The 16,956-nt window shown below is 58.1% G+C and overlaps 2 protein-coding genes across 3 annotated transcripts in view; one reads left to right on the plus strand and one right to left on the minus strand.

Moving 5' to 3' along the window:
* The first annotated feature begins 8,155 nt into the window (after positions 1 to 8,155).
* NKX2-4 (NK2 homeobox 4) lies at positions 8,156 to 10,492 on the plus strand. The gene is made up of 3 exons (XM_027903486.1): positions 8,156 to 8,546; positions 8,656 to 9,305; positions 9,847 to 10,492. The coding sequence occupies exons 1-2, from the start codon at positions 8,180 to 8,182 to the stop codon at positions 9,300 to 9,302; spliced, it is 1,014 nt and encodes a 337-aa protein (XP_027759287.1). The 5' UTR covers positions 8,156 to 8,179; the 3' UTR covers positions 9,303 to 9,305; positions 9,847 to 10,492.
* A 1,835-nt stretch (positions 10,493 to 12,327) lies between these two features.
* XRN2 (5'-3' exoribonuclease 2) overlaps positions 12,328 to 16,956 on the minus strand; it is a 37,711-nt gene continuing 33,082 nt past the window's right edge. For both annotated transcript variants that reach the window (XM_027903484.1, XM_027903483.1), the window contains exons 29-30: positions 15,888 to 16,026; positions 12,328 to 12,602 (exon numbers count right to left, since the gene is read on the minus strand). In XM_027903484.1, the coding sequence (XP_027759285.1) occupies positions 12,540 to 12,602; positions 15,888 to 16,026 (202 nt within the window). In that variant the 3' untranslated portion in view covers positions 12,328 to 12,539. The remainder of the gene's footprint in view (positions 12,603 to 15,887; positions 16,027 to 16,956) is intronic.

A 16,956-nucleotide genomic window follows, 5' to 3' on the forward strand; every position in this document is an offset into this window, starting at 1 on the left:
ACTATCTGCTAATAAAACAAGTTTCTCACAGGGGGAGCGGAGGGCAAGCGACCTGCTGGAGGTTCCAATCTGGTTAAGAAAATGCCTGTTTATCCCTGTAGGCACAAATACCATTTTCATTATTCTGTTTTCCTCGTTGCCTTTGTCGTCCCCAAATAAAAACCTGCTCCTCATCCCAAGGAGCCCTCGCTGGTCACAGACCTCCTCTTGTTAGAGAAGCCAGAAAATGGGAAGAGAGATGCCTGGAGCGGCACTGGGGATGGAAAATCCGTGCCAGAATCATGGGATGGTTGGGGTCTGAAGGGACCTGAAAGATCATCCTGTCCAAAACAGCAGCAAAGGTGTGAAAACAGAGAAGCAGTTGCCCTGGGGTCCTGCTCCAGATGGATGTGCTGCCAAACCCTCTGAGGGTTTGTGTTTTTTTTTTTTTTTTTGGGTTCAAATGCCCCCCAAAAGCAGCAAGAACTGAAGACCAAGCAACCCCACAGGCAGGAGGCACCATAAGCACCACCCCAAGAGCACTTCCAGTGATGCCACCGAGTCCCTGGAGGGCTCTGACAGGGTCGTGTGTCCCTGCAATCCGCATACATTTGGGGAGAGAGGCTGGGTGTGTAAAACTGGGGGGCTTCCTTTCCCCCCCACAGCTCCTTTTTCAATATAAATTGTATCTGTTTAAATAGACAAAAGGCTGGGGAAGCCCCTCACCCTCCCCAGGCAGGAGCTGAGAGAAGCCCAGGGAGGACAGAGCTGCTGCCGTGGTCTCGGGTTTGCTGGCTGCACGCATCAATAGGCACACAAAGATGAGTACATATTTAGAGAAGAATAAAGAAATCCATTCCAGAACGGGAGTTGTTTAGATAATTGATTTCCCTTGGACTTACGAGCACTAAATAACACCCACCCAGCCACATCTCCCAGATAACCTTTTCCTTCAAATCTCTCTTCCAAAGGATTGGCCTTTGACAGAGGCATCTTTCAAAGTGCAAATCCTGCGAGCTCTAAGCCAGCTCATAGGTAAGACCTTTCTGAAAGAACGCCGTGATGATTCCTCAAGCAATTATTTTTCCTTAGTATCCTTTGCATAGAGAGAGCTAATTAACTGCCTGCCAGGTTCTGCAGATCCGCAGTGAAAAAATGAAGTAGCACAAATGTCATAATTAATTAGCAGTTTAATGCTGGAATGAACACAGCCAAGGTGCTATAAATATTCAGGCGGCAGGACCTCCACACCAGCACACGCTGCTGGGCCAGCCTGCCCGGGGGCTGGGGGGCATTCCCTGCGCCAGAGGAGGGGCAGGTGGGACAGCAGGAGCAATTTCTCCGTGGAAGGGGTGACCAGGCACTGGAAGGGGCTTCCTGGGGAGGTGGTGGAGCCCCCGTCCCTGGAGGTGTCCGAGGAACGAGCACGACCCCAGCAGTGGCCGCCAGCCACGTCCCAGCCCCTCTCCCCCAGCTCCCGCCCTGGCACACGGGCCTGAAGCTGTCACACACCCCCCGCGGGCAGCAGTTCCATCCCAGAGATGGAAAAGGAGCTCAGCAGCGTGGAGAGCTGCCAGCTTTCCCCACGGATCGAGCCACACGGAGCGCGGTTAGACCTGAGGCAAACCCGGCATCAGACGCGAAACACGAACTCAAAAATGAATCAAAACTCATCAAGGTTGCCTCTCGGTAAGCACGAAGCCCCCAAAACACCCCCGAGAAGACTCTCAGCCCTACCCTTGCCCCCGAGCAGATGTGCCCGGTGCCTCTGGGCACTGGGGAGTGTATCCCCCACACCTCGAGCAGCTCTGCCCGGGGGACACATCCACCCTGCCCTCATGAGCCTGCACGGCACGATGGAACAGCCCAGGCACCGTTCCTACCCTAAAAATAAATAACCCCAGGGCTCAGGCACAATTCCCTCCCCGAGCAGCCCAAGGGCTCTGGAGCAGGGCAAGAAAATAAGAGGGGGGACTTACAGGTGTCCCTGTCTCTTCCCACACCCGGCTCCCTCAGCTCCACTCCCTTCCCCATCCACCTGCGGGAGATCTCCAGGGGGAAAGAGCAAAGAGAGAAAAACAAAGCCCCTCTGCCAGGAGTCCATCCCGGAGCACCCCTGGCACCGGTGCCACCGGTGCCACCCGCCCGGCTTTGCCAGGGAGGGACGGCAGTGCCGCTTCCCAGGGGTGGTTTGTGCGATTGAAATGCCACCATTGCTCTGCAGAGACAACTCCATGGTGACAAACAGCTCGGGGAAGCCGTGACACCGCTGGGTCAGAGCCTGCACGGCTCGGCAGCACGGGGAGGGAACAATGAGCCGGAGCAGCAACCCGGGCTGGGGAAAAAAGGACGGCCTTGAGGAGGAGAAAACACACAGCACAGAGGAGAAGGTCCTTAACTTAAGTTTCCTCTTTTTTAACCCGATGAAATCTTTTATTAACACCATCTGGAAGAGGCCAGCACCTCTTAAACATCTGCCTGGGTGCTTTGTTCAAGTACCAAACTTCTCTTTCCCTCTGCTCTGCTGTTTTTTCCAAGCGTGCCATATTTCAGCACTCCAGCTATGTGGCATTTCCAGGTTTTTTTCCCCCCACAAAGTGCTGACTCCTGCAGGTGAGAGCCCCAAAATAACGGCTCAGTTTTGTTCAGCAGTCGTGAGGGTACCACACACCACGGAGCTGAGCCTGGCAACACCACTCCTGGGGATGCAGAGCCTATTCCCAAAGCTGGGAAGGCATCAGCAGGGCACTCGTCCTGCTGCAGCCTCACACAGCCCAAAGGGAATTTCCCTGTGCAGCTGCTTTGGACCCAGGTGAAGGTGGCTACAGTAATGGGGGGTGTCTGTGGAGGGAACCTGGGACACCCCTCCCACCACCATGTGCTCGTCTGAGAGCAGAACTCATCATCCTTCACAAATCCAGTTTGAGCAGCTCCTGCTGACTCAGTCTTACCCTGCCCTGTCCTGTTGTTCCCAGCTCTGGCCATTCAGCACTCGCTTCTCCAGGACTCACATCACCTCCACACCAGGCTGTCCCACAAACCAGGAGCCACAAGATGTTTCACTGCAGCCTCCCTGGGTACATAAATCAGATTTAAAGGGCACCTGTGTGGCGTTTCCCAGCCTGGCACAGGGTGCTTTGGCAGCTGGAGCTGCTGACGGGCACCAGCAGGGCCAAGGGCAGTCAGGATCTGACTGCTGGGCACATGGATGCACTGGGGACACTGGAATGGTCCAGCAGCACGAGGTGCCAGCCTGAAGTGCCCGATGCCCTTGCAGAAACCGCCTCCCAGTTGGTTAGGAGTGACTCCCACGCAGCACTGGAATGATTTCTGCCACATCAATAACCAAAAGCAGCTCTGGGACATTTCTCTGAAGCAGTGGGAGCAGTGCTGCCCACACAGTCCACCCCGTTCCCATCCACACACCTCTCCATCACCAGAGACCCTTCCCAGCCAGATCTGAGGACACAGGACACAGGACACTTACCTGGGATCCCAGCAGCTGGAACCATCCCCTTCTGCAGGCAGGAGCAAAGCTGGCTTGTCCTCCCTTGGCTGCAGGAGCTGCCACCCCAGCCCAGACGGAGCATCCATGATCCCCATCCATGAGGGATGACCCTTCCCAGGCACAGCCAGAGGCTGGGGGAGGCACTGCCCCAGGCTGCCGGGAGGAGGGGGCAGGCACAGCCAGCCAGAGGAACGTGTCCCTGCTCTGCAAGGTGGTGGGATGAACAATCAGGGGGTTGAGGGGTGATTGCAGCCTAACACAAAGCACTTGCGCCCTGCCTGCTGAGGGTGCTGGCAAAAGGGCCTGAGGACTCTTCAGGAAAAGAGTCCCAAGGAATAAAAGGCCATTTGGCAAACAATGTATACCAATATGTTTATTGTGAGGGTTTTATCCCCAAAAGTAGCATAAGGAAACCTGCAGGACAAGGGGGCACCCTGCCTGCTAATAACTGTCTGGCACAAAGAGGGACACGAGGGAGGGAACCCTGGGGCTGGACAGATGCTGGGTACAGGGACAGCAACATCCCCCTAAGCCTGACCTCAGTGTAAGTGACCCCTCCAAATCAGCAACAAGGTCTCCTGGTGTGACCGTGCCCTGTGGTGGCACTGCCTGGCATTCCTGCTGGGCATTCCTGCCGGGCATTCCTGCCCCAAGCACCCACCCCGGGAGCAACAATTCCTGTACTTGGGAAGTGCTTGATTTCCCTGGAAAGGGAGAGGCAGCCCTGCAGGAGGCAGGAGCCGTCCCAGTGGCACGGCAGCATCGTCCCTTCCCTGTGAGCAGCCCATTTAGTGACACTCCAAACTCCTAATTCCAGGGGTTTACGTGGAAATGGTTTTGGAGTGGGCTGGAAACCCCGGGTTCCTTTTTCCAATCTCTCAGCGTCTTCAGAAAGCAATTCCTTAAGCCTCCGTCTCCAAGACCCTTTTAATCTCTGCAAATTATCAGTGAGAGCTGAATCGAGGCAAACCGCCCTGAGCGGCGATGGCAGCGCAAGGAGAGGCTGGAGCTGATTATTTAGGAGAAACCATCGCTTTTGGTGGAGCTGCCGTGGAAATAAAATTAGCATTTATACTGGATCGTTGAAGAACGCCCCGCCAAAAATCAGCCTCCATCTCCGTGTCAATTGTGCCTCGCCAGGGTCAACGCCTTCGCTGCGACAGGCACGGGGCTCGACTAGCAGGAACAGAACAACCTGCGTGTGGAAATGAGCCCAAATATGTCATTATTATCAGAGAGACAAGCCGGGCTCGGCAATGACATCTGCACTCGGCAGCCTGGAATCCGGGCGGCCTTCTGCCCGGAGGGGGTAATCAGGGAGCAGGGGAAAATCACCTACAAAAATTAAAACCCAATGGTTTGGCTTCTTGGGGGTTGCCTTCCTGTTGCTGACAGCCTCCTTGCATTTCCTACCTTGTTTATTATTATTATTATTATTATTATTATTATTATTATTATTATTATTATTATTATTATTATTATTATTATTATTTTAAATCTGCTTTTAAACCACTTAGCTTGGAACCAGCAGTTTGATCCTCCCAGTACAGGGAAGGATATGGCCCAGTTTTGCGTGGCACCTCCAGGTAACGGTTGATTAGGTTAGAGGAACTGTAAGTGAGGAGGATTTTAAGGTTGGGGTTCTGCTGTGGGATTTTGGTGCTTCAGTGGGATTTTCTTTACACATGCTCTTGAGGAAATGAAGCATCTTTCCCTCCCTCAGAAAACGCAGTCCCTGAAGTTGAACTGGAACAAAGGAGTTCCTTGGGTCTCTGCCACAGCCAAACAGCAAAAGGAAAAACCAGCTCAGTCCTTCCCTGCAGTGGAGACCAAGTGTTTGACCCTGGCCCTGCCAAGAGGCTCCATCCCAGGGAAGTTTGGGAAGTGGTGAAAGCCCTCACTGCACTGCTGCAGTTTTTATCCAGAACACCACATTCCTGGTGTGGTGTAAAATTCTGGGGTGTTTGCAGCGCAGAAGAGCCGTGAGGGATTTTGTTGGCTGCATTTCCAGCGGTTCCCCCCGGGCTGTGCCTCCCCTTGGGCCCTGTGAGGGGATGAGTGGCCCCGGGGATGGGGTGAGGGGTGTCCTGGGGGCTCAGTGCCCAGGGGACCTGCCACAGCGCTGTCACTGCATGGCTCCTCATCCCAGCTCCACTGACAGGAGTTTGGCTGTTCTCTGTAAGGTCCTTTTCCCATTGCTCCCCCCCCTTCCTGGGCTGCTGTCCCAGGGCAGGCTCATTGTATTGCTCTCCCTGGGCCCAAGGTCCCCAATTCCAAAAGCAGAGGCTGCAGGTGCTGGCACTGTGCCCACTGCCTGAGCCCTCACGAGCCACTTCTCCTGTGCAGATCCCAAAATCCCAGGTTATGGGGCCGGTCTGACGTAAGTGGGGCCAGTCCCACTCAGCCTTTTGCCTTATTTCTGTCTGGTTTGTCACCAAAGCAGCAGGGAGGCCATGGTGAGATCCCAAAGTTCCTCCCTGCCCCAGTGGCTTGCAGGGAATCATCCCTACACCACCAGGAGCAGCCTCTTCCCCACCCCGAGAGAAGAGTAGGGACACCACACTCTGCTTCTTCATCTTCCTCATCCGTGTATCCATCCATCCATCCATCCATCCATCCATCCATCCATCCATCCATCCATCCATCCACCCACCTCCCAGGGGTCTCCCCTGCCCAGGGTTGGGGGTGTTTCAGGGCCCGTGGTTTGCCAGGTTGACCCCAGGGCTCTCTCCCTTGCAGGGCTGGGTGGGGTCCCCCCTCTCCTCCTGCCAGGCTGGGGGGCTCGGGCCTGCTCCCCAATCTGGAGGGCGATGCCACCCGCCCTGACAACAAAAGGGCACCGCTATGTCCGGGGAGGGTGGAGATTTCATCAGCTCCTTCCTGGAGTGGGAGCCCCAGGAAGGAAGGGACCTGCTCTAAAAGGGATGGGAAACTCCAGGAAAAAAAGAAAATATGGGTACGACTGGCAACCTTCTGAGGAAGACTCTGGGGAAGTAAGAGCTGGGCTCAGAGAGCAGCTGGTGACAGAAGTGCCCATGCTGGTGGGTACTGGGGGCTCTGCTGTGGGCCCCAACCCCAGGGACAGCAGCCAGAGCTGTGTCCCCTCCCCGGGAGTGCCCTGTGGGGCAGGGGAGCCCATCAGTGGGTCACCTCTGGGACAGGGGGGGCAGCAGCCCCTCTGCTGCTCCCACAGCAATGTCGAGGGGTTACAATTTTAATTTTTTTTTTTTTTTTTTTTTAAGCAGTTAACAGGAAAATGGGCACAGGGAAAAAGGATGTAGGTGCCAGGAATTCTGCCTGAACTGTGGGAAAATTGATGGGAGCAGGGGATTTAGACAGCGGCACATGGAAACTGGGGACTTGTTTAACTCCTGCCCCTAACCGGGATCTGAGGGGGAAGCACAAACTTCAAGCAGCAGAACTGTCCTCCCTCTGATCTGCTGCCTCTGATTTTTCATAATCACCCGAGACCTGCAGGTGCTTTGCCTCCAAAGGGATCAGGGAAAGGATTGGATCTGAGAGGGGAAGGGAAGGGTCAGTCCGGAGGGGACCCTGGGGACAAGGGACAAGGGAGATGGCCGGAGGGAGCAAACCCCATGATCAGCCGGGGAGCGGGTGCCCACCTGGGAGGGAGGAGCAGGTGCTGCTGCTCGCACACGCGGGGTTTGATCCATTTTGCCGATCAAGCGCAGCCCCGCGGTCCCCCCGCCCGGGCCGGGTGCGCGCACACAGCTCATCTTCCCGCACACGGACGAGTGGGGCTCCGACCGCCCCGTCACGGCAGTGCCCGGCCCGGGGGGCCGGGGGAAGGTTTGGCCGCGGGGTCTGGTTGTGCCTCGTCCTCTCAGCCCCTCAGAGACCCCCTCTCAGCCTCCCCTGCCCGCCGGGAGCGGCGGGGACGGGCAGGAACCCCCGCAGCCGCTGCCCCCCGACGGGAGCAGGGTCCCGCCACGGGAGCCCCCGCAGCCGCCCCACGGAGCGGGAGGGACGCGTCCCGCACCCGGCCCGGCCCCCGCCCGCGGGCTCGGGCTGACCCGGGGGAGGGTTTCGTTGTCTCAAAACCAACGAACGAACGAGCAACGACCGAGAAAAATCCCAAAACACAGCGACAAACGAAGCATCAGCTCTAAAGGGGCCCGGGGGCTGCGGGGGTCCCCGCCGGCTCCGCACCCCGCGGCAGCGCTCCCGAGGGGCTGGGGCCGGGCGGGAGCCGCGCACCCCTGGGAAGAGGGGAAAGGGGAAAGGGTGACCCTGCTCCCGTCGTCGGGGCCGGGGCCGCAGTCGTCGCGCTGCCCCGGGACGGCTTGCCCGGGGTCGCCGCGCACCGCGGGCCGGGGTCGGGACGAGAGGCCGGGGGAACGGGCAGGTACTTACAGGAGAGGGCGGTGGGGCCTCTCGGAGCCGCTCCGGCGCTGCCCCGGGGCGGCCGGGCTTAAGAGCCGTCGGGCGGGCGCAGGACAATGGCCGGGAGGAGGGGGCCGGGGCCGGGGGGCGGCGGGAGGCGGGGAGGGGCCGGGGCCGCCGCCGCCGCCGCTCCGCCCCCCCGCGTCTGGCGTAAACCCGGCTCCGGGCTAAAAGAACCGGCGAGCTACCGGCGCCCGGGGCTGGTGGCCGCCGCGGACGGCTCGCCGGTGCCGGCGGCAGCGCCCGGCCCGGCCAGGCCCGCCCCGTCGCGTCCCGCCCCGCCGCGCCATGTCGCTGAGCCCCAAGCACACGACGCCCTTCTCGGTCACCGACATCCTGAGCCCGATGGAGGAGAGCTACAAGAAGTTCGGCGGCATGGACGGGGCGGGCGGGCTGGGCGCGCCCCTCGGGCCCTACCGCCAGGCGCCCGTGCCCCCCGCGGCCGCCGCCGTCCCGCAGCACGTCCCCGCGGGGGCGGCCGCCTACCACATGCCCCACGGCGTCTCGCAGTTCCCGCACGGCGCCGTCGGGGGCTACTGCAACGGCGGGCTGGGCAACGTGGGCGAGCTGCCCGCCTACCCCGAGGGGATGCGGGGCGGCGCGGCGGCGGGCGGCGGCTGGTACGGGGCCGGCGGAGACCCCCGCTACTCCAGCAGTAAGTGCGGGCGCGGGGCGGCGCGGGGGGAGGAGGTGCGGGGGGCGGGCGGGGGAAGCCGCGGCCCCGACGGGGCGGCCGCCGGCGCTGAGCCGCCTCTCCCGCTCAGTCTCCAGGTTCATGGGCCCGTCGGCCGGGATGAACGTGGCCGGGATGGGCGGCCTGAGCGGCATCGCCGAGGGCGCCAAGGCCATCGTGCCTCTCCACGCGGCCCCGCGGAGGAAGAGGAGGGTGCTCTTCTCCCAGGCGCAGGTCTACGAGCTGGAGCGGCGCTTCAAGCAGCAGAAGTACCTGTCGGCCCCCGAGCGGGAGCACCTGGCCAGCCTGATCCACCTCACCCCGACCCAGGTGAAGATCTGGTTCCAGAATCACCGCTACAAGATGAAGCGCCAGGCCAAGGACAAGGCGGCCGCCCAGCAGTTGCACCCCGACGGCGGCGGCCTCTGCCAGCAGCCCTCGCCGCGCCGCGTGGCCGTGCCGGTGCTGGTGAAGGACGGCAAACCCTGCCCGCAGCCGGGCAGCGGCACCCCGGGCCCCGGGCAGGCCGCCCCCGCGCCCCCCGCAGCAGCCCCCGCAGCCCCCGCCGCGCACCCGCACCCCGGCTCGCTGGGGCAGGCGGCCGACCTGGAGGAGCTGTCGCCCAGCCCGCCGGCCCTGCACGGCCCCGTGCCCGCCCTCGCCCCCCTGGACTCGGCCGGCGTCGACTACAACGGCGGCATGGTCAGCCCCAACCTGCTCTACGGCAGGACGTGGTAATCGGTGTGTCCCGTGTGTCCCCCCCGCGACCCCCGGCCCTCCGAGACCGGACCCTCCGGCCCAGCGCCTGCGGGGACCCCGACGGACGCCCGTGGGCCCTCCCGCGCTCCCCTCCCTCTGGCCCCTTCCCGTCCTTCCTTCTGTTTTTTTTAAAGCTTCTCCGGTTTTTTGGATAAACGGCCCCGACGGCAGCCCCGCGGCGGGGCCGAGTGCGCGTCCACGCGTGGGCTGCGGGCGTGACCGCGGCGCTGCCCGCCTGTGTGTGCGCGAACGTGTGAGTGTGTGAGGGGTGTGTGTGTACACGTGTGTGCCTGGAGGGTCTGTGTGCACGCGTGTTCGTGGATCCACGTCCCGTCCGTGCCGCCGCATCTCGCCCGGGACAGCCCCTGACGGGCCGGGGGGAGCCGGGGGACCGCGGGGCTCCGCTCCCGGGACGGCCCCGCTCTCCTGCGGCATCCCCGGGGCACCTGGAGCCCCGGCGTGTCCCGTCACAGCCCCGCTGAGCGCCACAATAAACCTTCTGAAGTGCAACTTATCTCGGCAGAATTAATTTCGCGGGGGTGCCCCGGAGTGCGATTCCGCTCTTGTCCCGGTCGGAGGTAAACTGAGTCGCGACTCGAGAGGCGGCGGCGGCGGCGGGAGCCGTGGCAGAAGAGCCCTGGAGCGCCGGTGCTCAGATTTGAGGGAAAAAACCATTTTTCTCGTTGTTGTTATTAAATATCGCTCAGTAAATGAATGACCGCGCGTGGACGGGCCGCGCGTCCCGCGGAACCGCCACAGCCCCCGGCCCTTCGCTCCACTGCCGGCGGGCTCAGAGACCTGTGGAGATGACGGAGAGCCCGGGGATTCCCGGGGCTGGACCCCGCTTCCCGCCGGGATGGAGGGCTGGGATCGGGCCCCGCAGCGCCGGGGCCGCCGGGCCGGAGGATGCGCCACGGCACGGCGGGGTTTACCCCCGCGCCTCTTCCCGGGGAAATCCCGCGCGTCGGGAAACACTTCTCGGGAGTTTCCGGCAGTTTTATTTTATTTTATTTTTAATTTTATTTTTATTTTATTGATAACAATAAACGGAAGCTTTGTTCTCACGAGTCGGCTGCTTCGTTCCCGGTGTGAGGACTGATGGACAGCACCAAAAGCCCCTTCTTCCTTCCTTTCTTCCTCCCTCTCAGACGACAAGGATTTGATTCTGAGCCCCCCAGCCCCTGCCCCGCTCCCCCCTCCTCGGGGGACCCGCTGGACCCCGGCCCGGGCAGGGGCTCCCCCGCCCCGGGCAGTGCCGGGCCCGCGCCGCTCCCGGCTGCGCCGTGAGGGAACGATTCTGGGGTGGAAAACACGGATTTCAGCCTCTGCCAGACCATGGACCGGCTCCCGGACCCCTCCCAGGGCCCAGAGGGGATCCGGGAGTCGTTCCCGGGTGGGGAACAGTAGGGACACCCCTTCCCCTCACGGCAGATGCCACAGGGGGACCACCGAGGCTCCCTCCCTTTCCATGGGGCAGTGCTTCTCCCCACTGGCTCCCACGGGGGACAGCCTGGAGCATCTGGGGTGGGTGTGAGCCCAGAGGGGTGAGTTATTTCCCCCTCCAACTCTGTTAAATCCAAGGGGACATGCCAGGCTCAGCTCCAGCTTGGAAAAAAAAAATTATTATGTATAGATAGAGCAGCTTCAGGAGCTCCACGGGGATGCTGTCCCAGGGTGACCCCCAAGCCCACCAGCAGCTGGGGTGCAGAGGCAGCCAAAGCAGAGCCCGAGGAGAGGGGGATGCTCCAAGGTCAGGCCCAGCATCCACCCCCAGGCCATGGAGCCCAGGGACCGAAGCCCCTGGGCGAGCACATTGCTCCAGGCATCGCTCCGAGGGTCCAGGAGGGCACCCCAGGTCCATCCCGCCCTGGGCATGTGGCCGACCAACCCCGCTCCTTCCTCCGCCCCACTCCCACGAAAACTCACCCTCGCTGCTGGTTTTGTCCTGCTCGAAGAGCAAAGCGACTTTTGTTGAGCCCCAAACCTTTTCCCATCCGAGGGAGAAGGCCATGGGGAGGGCTGACAGCGTTCCCGGCTCCCAAACGCTGCATTACAATGAAGGATTCTGCTCCACCCTCAGTCACTTGAAAATAATGAAGCCAGTTTGATGATTTCTCCCTCCCAAGGTTACCCGGGTCTGTCTGGGCTTTTCCCTGGTTGCTGGTGATTAACACCTGGGCTCTGAAAGGGAAGGAGCACCTAGTGCTGTGGCATCGGGCTGAGAGCAGGGCTGGGACCTTTACTGATTTACACAATACATGTACCTAAGGGAAAAGCCCAAAGGGAAAGCTGAACTTGATGCTCTCCTCATTTTTTATTTTATTTTTTGGTGGTATTTTATTTTTTCGGTAAACAAAGATTTTAAGGGCTAAAATAGAGGCCGGGTGGAATTATTTTCCAAGGAATTCAATGCAAACGCGGGGCACGCGAGTAGAAGACGCAGGCAGGGCCTGGAGAGGGTTGAAAATTAACCACACGCTGCTGCTCAGAATTTCAAAAGCCACTTTATAAAGCAAATAAAAATATTTACCGATTTGGTACACTCACACACAAAATCCCTAGAAAGAGTGCTAAAAACGAAACGGAGTCTCTGCCCTTCGCAGCTATTTTAAATTAGGTATCAAACAGACACATCCACCTCCCCCTGCCAGAAACAGGCACGTGTTGTAGAGGTTGAAATGTTTTTACTTCAAAGTCCCCCCCAAAAAATCCGCCCTGTGCGAGACACCGAAGGAACACCCGACGAGGTCCGTGTGCTCCAGCGCCGCCGGCTGTGCCCCGGGAGTTCATCAAATCCCATTTCCAGGCATTCTTTGAAACTCCGTGTCTGTTTTCAGGCTCTCGTGTGTGGAGCAGGGGACGTTTGGAGCTCGGAGCGGCAGGCGCTGCTCGGCACGGATGGCTCGGATCCGTAAGGAGAGACAACGCGGCTCCTCCAGCGGCGAAGCGGCCAGGCTGCTCCACAACCCGCTTCTTCCCCAGCCACACGAACCCCTCCCAAAAAACCATCGGCGTCGGGCCCACAGGAAATGTGCACATTTAAAACCAAGTATCAAGAGGTTAAAAACTACAGGGATGGTGCTTAACGGTCTCATCGATTTCTTCTTTTTTTTTTTCCCTCCACCCCCCCCAAATCATAGAAAGAACAAAAAGCAAGGAGTCCGGCCGTTTCCCATATTTCATAAGAAAAAACAAAGAACCAGAAGAAGGCAGGAGCTAATTCCAGCTGTACCTTCCTGCGGGAGGAGGGAGCGGGTAGGGCCTCCCGGGGCCGTACGCCTGCAAACAAACAAACAAAAGCAAGCATTTATTTTTTGGATTAACACCGCAAGCAAACAAGTTGGGAGAGCTCGAGGCGCCACTCGGAACTGGAACAATGCACCCTCCAGATCCCCAGGGCTGGACATCCAGCAGCTCTTCCCCAGAACACAGGCAGGGGCTGCACCCCTGGAGGGCTCGGCAGGGGCTGCACAGCCGGGAAATAAACGCACCCAAAGCCAGCGCCGAGGCCAAGCGACTTCCCGGCCCTGACACCTCGGGGTGGGCTCTGCTTCGAGAGCCCCAGGCACGGATCAGCAAGTGGGGTATCTCACACTCAGGGCAGACAAATACAGTGTCGTTTTTTTTCCCCCCTTAAAATACTTACGTGCACAAAAGTGTTTTAAGGGGAAAAAAAAAAGAAAACTGTATTTCTTCACAGAAGCGGCGTTTTTTCAGACTCATTCACACTTCAATAACAGGCCAAACAGACCTAAATCCCACTCTGGATATCACTCCAAACGAGATGTATTTTTGTACTTAAATTTAGGCGTTTGAGATATCAACTATCAAGTGAAAAAAATCCTTTGGAAATTTCCACAGAATCCCCGGGAAGCATTTTACATCATTTCCAAACCTGATATACTGCAGAGACCAGAAGGTAAATTAAATGTGGTGCACCAACGCCAGCGACAGGCTTTGTTTGCCCCTTACTCAGGGTGGTTTTGGTTGGGAGGGGAAGAGGGGCTGCCTTTCCTCTCTTTAAAAGAGAATTCCATCCCTACCCCGGCCTACGGCAGCCGAGATATCCACGGAAACCGCGGAGCCGGAGACCGAACCTGCCAGGAGGCTTTCCCTGCAGCCCGCACGGGGAGGGAACCTCGGCGGTTTGTCTCCAGCCTTGATCTCAAGCAATTAAAAAAAGGAAACAAGTTGGCCCTATCCCCTGACCAAATCCCTGCACAGCAGCAGCAATCCCCGTGCAGGAGGGCAGCGTGGGGGTCTGGGAGAGCCGCGAAGGACACGGCGCCGGGCGCTCCGCCGTGCACACGGCTGCAGGCTGGAATAGCAATGCCCAGTGCCTGCACCACACCACCGAGTTCATTCTTTCCTTCTCTGGGAGAGCTGCAAGGCCCCCAACACCCACTCCCACGGAGCCCCCCGGATCCATGGCAGCTGCATTAATTTTGTAAGCACTTCGCGGCAGCGCGTTTATTAACCTCTTCAGGCCGTGTTCTGCGCGCCGTAAAAAAAGAATCCGGAGGTGAAAGGGCCCAAAGATAATTATTTATGCTGCTACGTGTCACCACTTCCACTTGAATCCCCTTTTCAAGGCTTTAAAGCTTTGAAATTTTCAGGCAGCAAGGCCGGATTCAATGATTGGGTTGGCACCCGAAAGCCTTTCAGGTACCTTCTCATTTCACTCCAGCCCCGAGGAAATAATGACATTGGAAAGTTCATTTAAAAATAACAACAACAACAACAACAACAAGAAAAAGGCAACAAAAACCTCAAGGGAGAGAAAAAACAGTTGGAAAGCAACACACTGCAAAGGGAATTTTTAAGCAAGTAAATTTACTGGAGCTGAAAGATTTGTCTTCAATACTCATCATGTATGTGAGTATAAATGCCTGGTTGTCACCACCCCGTTCTAACGTTTCCTGCACCAGCAGATGGGTCTGTGCCAGTGCCAGGGGAATTCTGTTTTGGACAGCACGATCCGGGCTGTGGATGCCACGAGGCTCCAAGACAGCTTTCCCAGAGGGAACGAACCGGGGATGCCCTTCCCAGCCCCTGTATCGCCAGCTGTGGCTGCTGGGCACTGAGATTTAAGGTTGGGAATGAACCCCTGGAGCACAGATTCCTTTGGCAAACACACTTTGGCAGCCACGCTGCCCAGGATGGAGGGCAGGGCAGGGCAGGGCAGAGCGTGCCGTGGCAGGCAGGCTTGTTCAAGTGTCCATTCCCCAGCCTAATCAAACACTGCCCAGGCTCCACTGGCACGAAGATCCCCCACTGACTTTTCCACATTATCACAGCAGCCCCTGCTATGGATTTGTGCAATCAGGCATTTTTTCCTCTGGCTCTGGTGTTTTGGGTAGACCTTTTGTAACCCAAAGTGAGAGACTTTTGAAAACTGATCCTACTAATACACCTCAACCAAATTTAAAACATAAACATCACTGGGGCCTGGCTGGGCAAAGGCTCAAGCCCCACAGTTTCCCCAGGAAGGTCAGTGTGACCATAACCCACGCTGGTGAGTTGTGCTGCCAGTCCAAGCCAGTGCTGGCAGGGTTTGTGCTGGCACTGCCTCCCCTGTGCTGCTGCCGTGCCACGGAACACACGCTGCCTGGACTGGGGAGTGGGCAGGCTGGGAGGAGGGAAAGGAAAACCAGGAGTGACTAAAGAGTGACCTGCCTTGAGCTGAGCCAGACTCCAGCAGAAGGCACCTTTCCAACAGTTTGTGCCTCCCTTTCTAGATAAAATACTGGGCCACTGTGCTGTCAGCCAGCAGCTGAGCCCTCCTCCTCCCCGGTACTGATCAGGAACCTTCCCACAGTTCCGACTTCCCCAAGCAGCAACAGAACCAAGAGTTTAACCTAGATATCTGAAATTTATTTTAAATCAGTATATAGCACTGGAACCACTCAGAGATCTGGAACAAGAGTATACAACAGATCACATTTTACTGGGATCCCCCTTCCCCTCCAAAATTCCCTAAGCAAAGTCACCTGCTGCTTTCAAGGAGCATTTTCACTCTGTGGCATTTTCATGAACTGCTGACAGAGGCCCCTGTAATTTTGGATGAGGTTCTCCCATCATGTTCCCTTGTTTCCATGTAACCACACAGAGCTATTTTCACATGTCCTTTCCCAGACATTCGCATTAAGTAGTTTTTCAGCCAAGAGAAAGCCAATAAACACTTGAGAGGAAAAATTCAGGAAGTCATTCAAACATGCTGGGGAGAAACCCTTCTGACCCCAAAAGGTGTAGCTGTGGATTTCCCCACAAGAGAGGAAGACTGCTTGGAATACTGTCCTTCAGGTGATGCCTCCCCAGGCTGCAAGGGGAGTGTTTGATCTGTGCTGATGGACAGGGTGGTGGTGCAGCCCTGGCACTGACCTAGTGCCAGGGGCACACCAGGAGGGGCTGGACAAGGCTGGCAGGTCACCTGTCCGCGGTGTCACTGGGCACACAGTGACACGCTGAAACCAGCTCAGGAACGCCTTCCCACGCCACACTCCCTGTCCACAGCCACGCCAGAAGGAAGCCCCGCTTGGGGGGAAGGCCAGAGGGTGTTCCTACCTGTCTGCCCCTGTCCATGCGATCCTCGGGTCTCTGGGGGTACCCCATGGGTCCCAGCCCCTGGTACTGCCCCGGCTGGAACTGGTTGGGGGACTGCAGCATGCGGTTCCAGGCGAGGAGAGGAGCAGCTCCAGCACCCCTGTGGGAGGAAAGGACACTGCAGAGTGAGCCTGGAGAGTCCCACCCCACACACCCCCAAGGTGGGGTTGTCCCAGAGCTGTGCCAGCTCTATGAGCCGGAGGTTTTTCCAATTCCCTGTCCACCCTCTATTCCAGGGGCAGATTTGCTGACTCCCCTGAGCCCAGCTCAGAGCCCAGCCATCCCCACGACAGTCCAGCGTTCCCCACCGTCCCAGGAGCAAACATGTGCCTCTTTTCTGAGCGCCCAGACTCCTTCTGGGAGCCCATTCTTCCCCGTTAATTGCAGGTTGCAAATGAATTCTTACGGCGAGTATTCGGAATCTAGGGTAGGGGCCTTGGCTGCTTTTTCCCATCCATTATTCTGCTCAATATGTCAGGAGGTCTGATCGGGAAGAAACCTTTTCAAGTTCTATTGATGCTGTTTTCAATTGACCACGGTGACCTAGCAACATAAGCACTAATTGGCACGGGCTGACTGACATTTGGTGTACAGTTCATATGGGAACACGGATCCAACGCCCATTATAACCTAGTTTGCCATCCCGGATTGCCAACGGCAAGAAATGTTTTCATTGCCTTCAAGTGCCTATTCCGGTATTACAATTATAAAGCAACAGGTAAAAGGCGTCAAATATCGTTTGATTAAAAATATTTTAAAAAGAAAGATGCCACGGCCGTGATCCACGGTCGTTAGAGCCGAGCACGGGTGAGGGACAAGCCCTCAGAGGGTTCAGGGGTCCTGCAGCACAATATCATGTTGTAAAGGAAGAACAGGGAGAGTGGAGACAGTTCATCTTTCCTGACCCCCCCCCGGATGAGGGAGCCGATAGAGGCAGGCCTGGTGGGAGATGGGGACAGCAGAGACAGGAGCTCCATAATCCCAGATTTACCTGCTGGGATGGGGCCAGCAGGGAGCAGGAGCACTGCCG

This window comes from Empidonax traillii, unplaced genomic scaffold, assembly GCF_003031625.1.
Source record: "Empidonax traillii isolate 1590-97213 ecotype Southwest subspecies unplaced genomic scaffold, ASM303162v1 scaffold970:size295518, whole genome shotgun sequence".
Classification (NCBI taxonomy): Eukaryota; Metazoa; Chordata; class Aves; order Passeriformes; family Tyrannidae; genus Empidonax; species Empidonax traillii.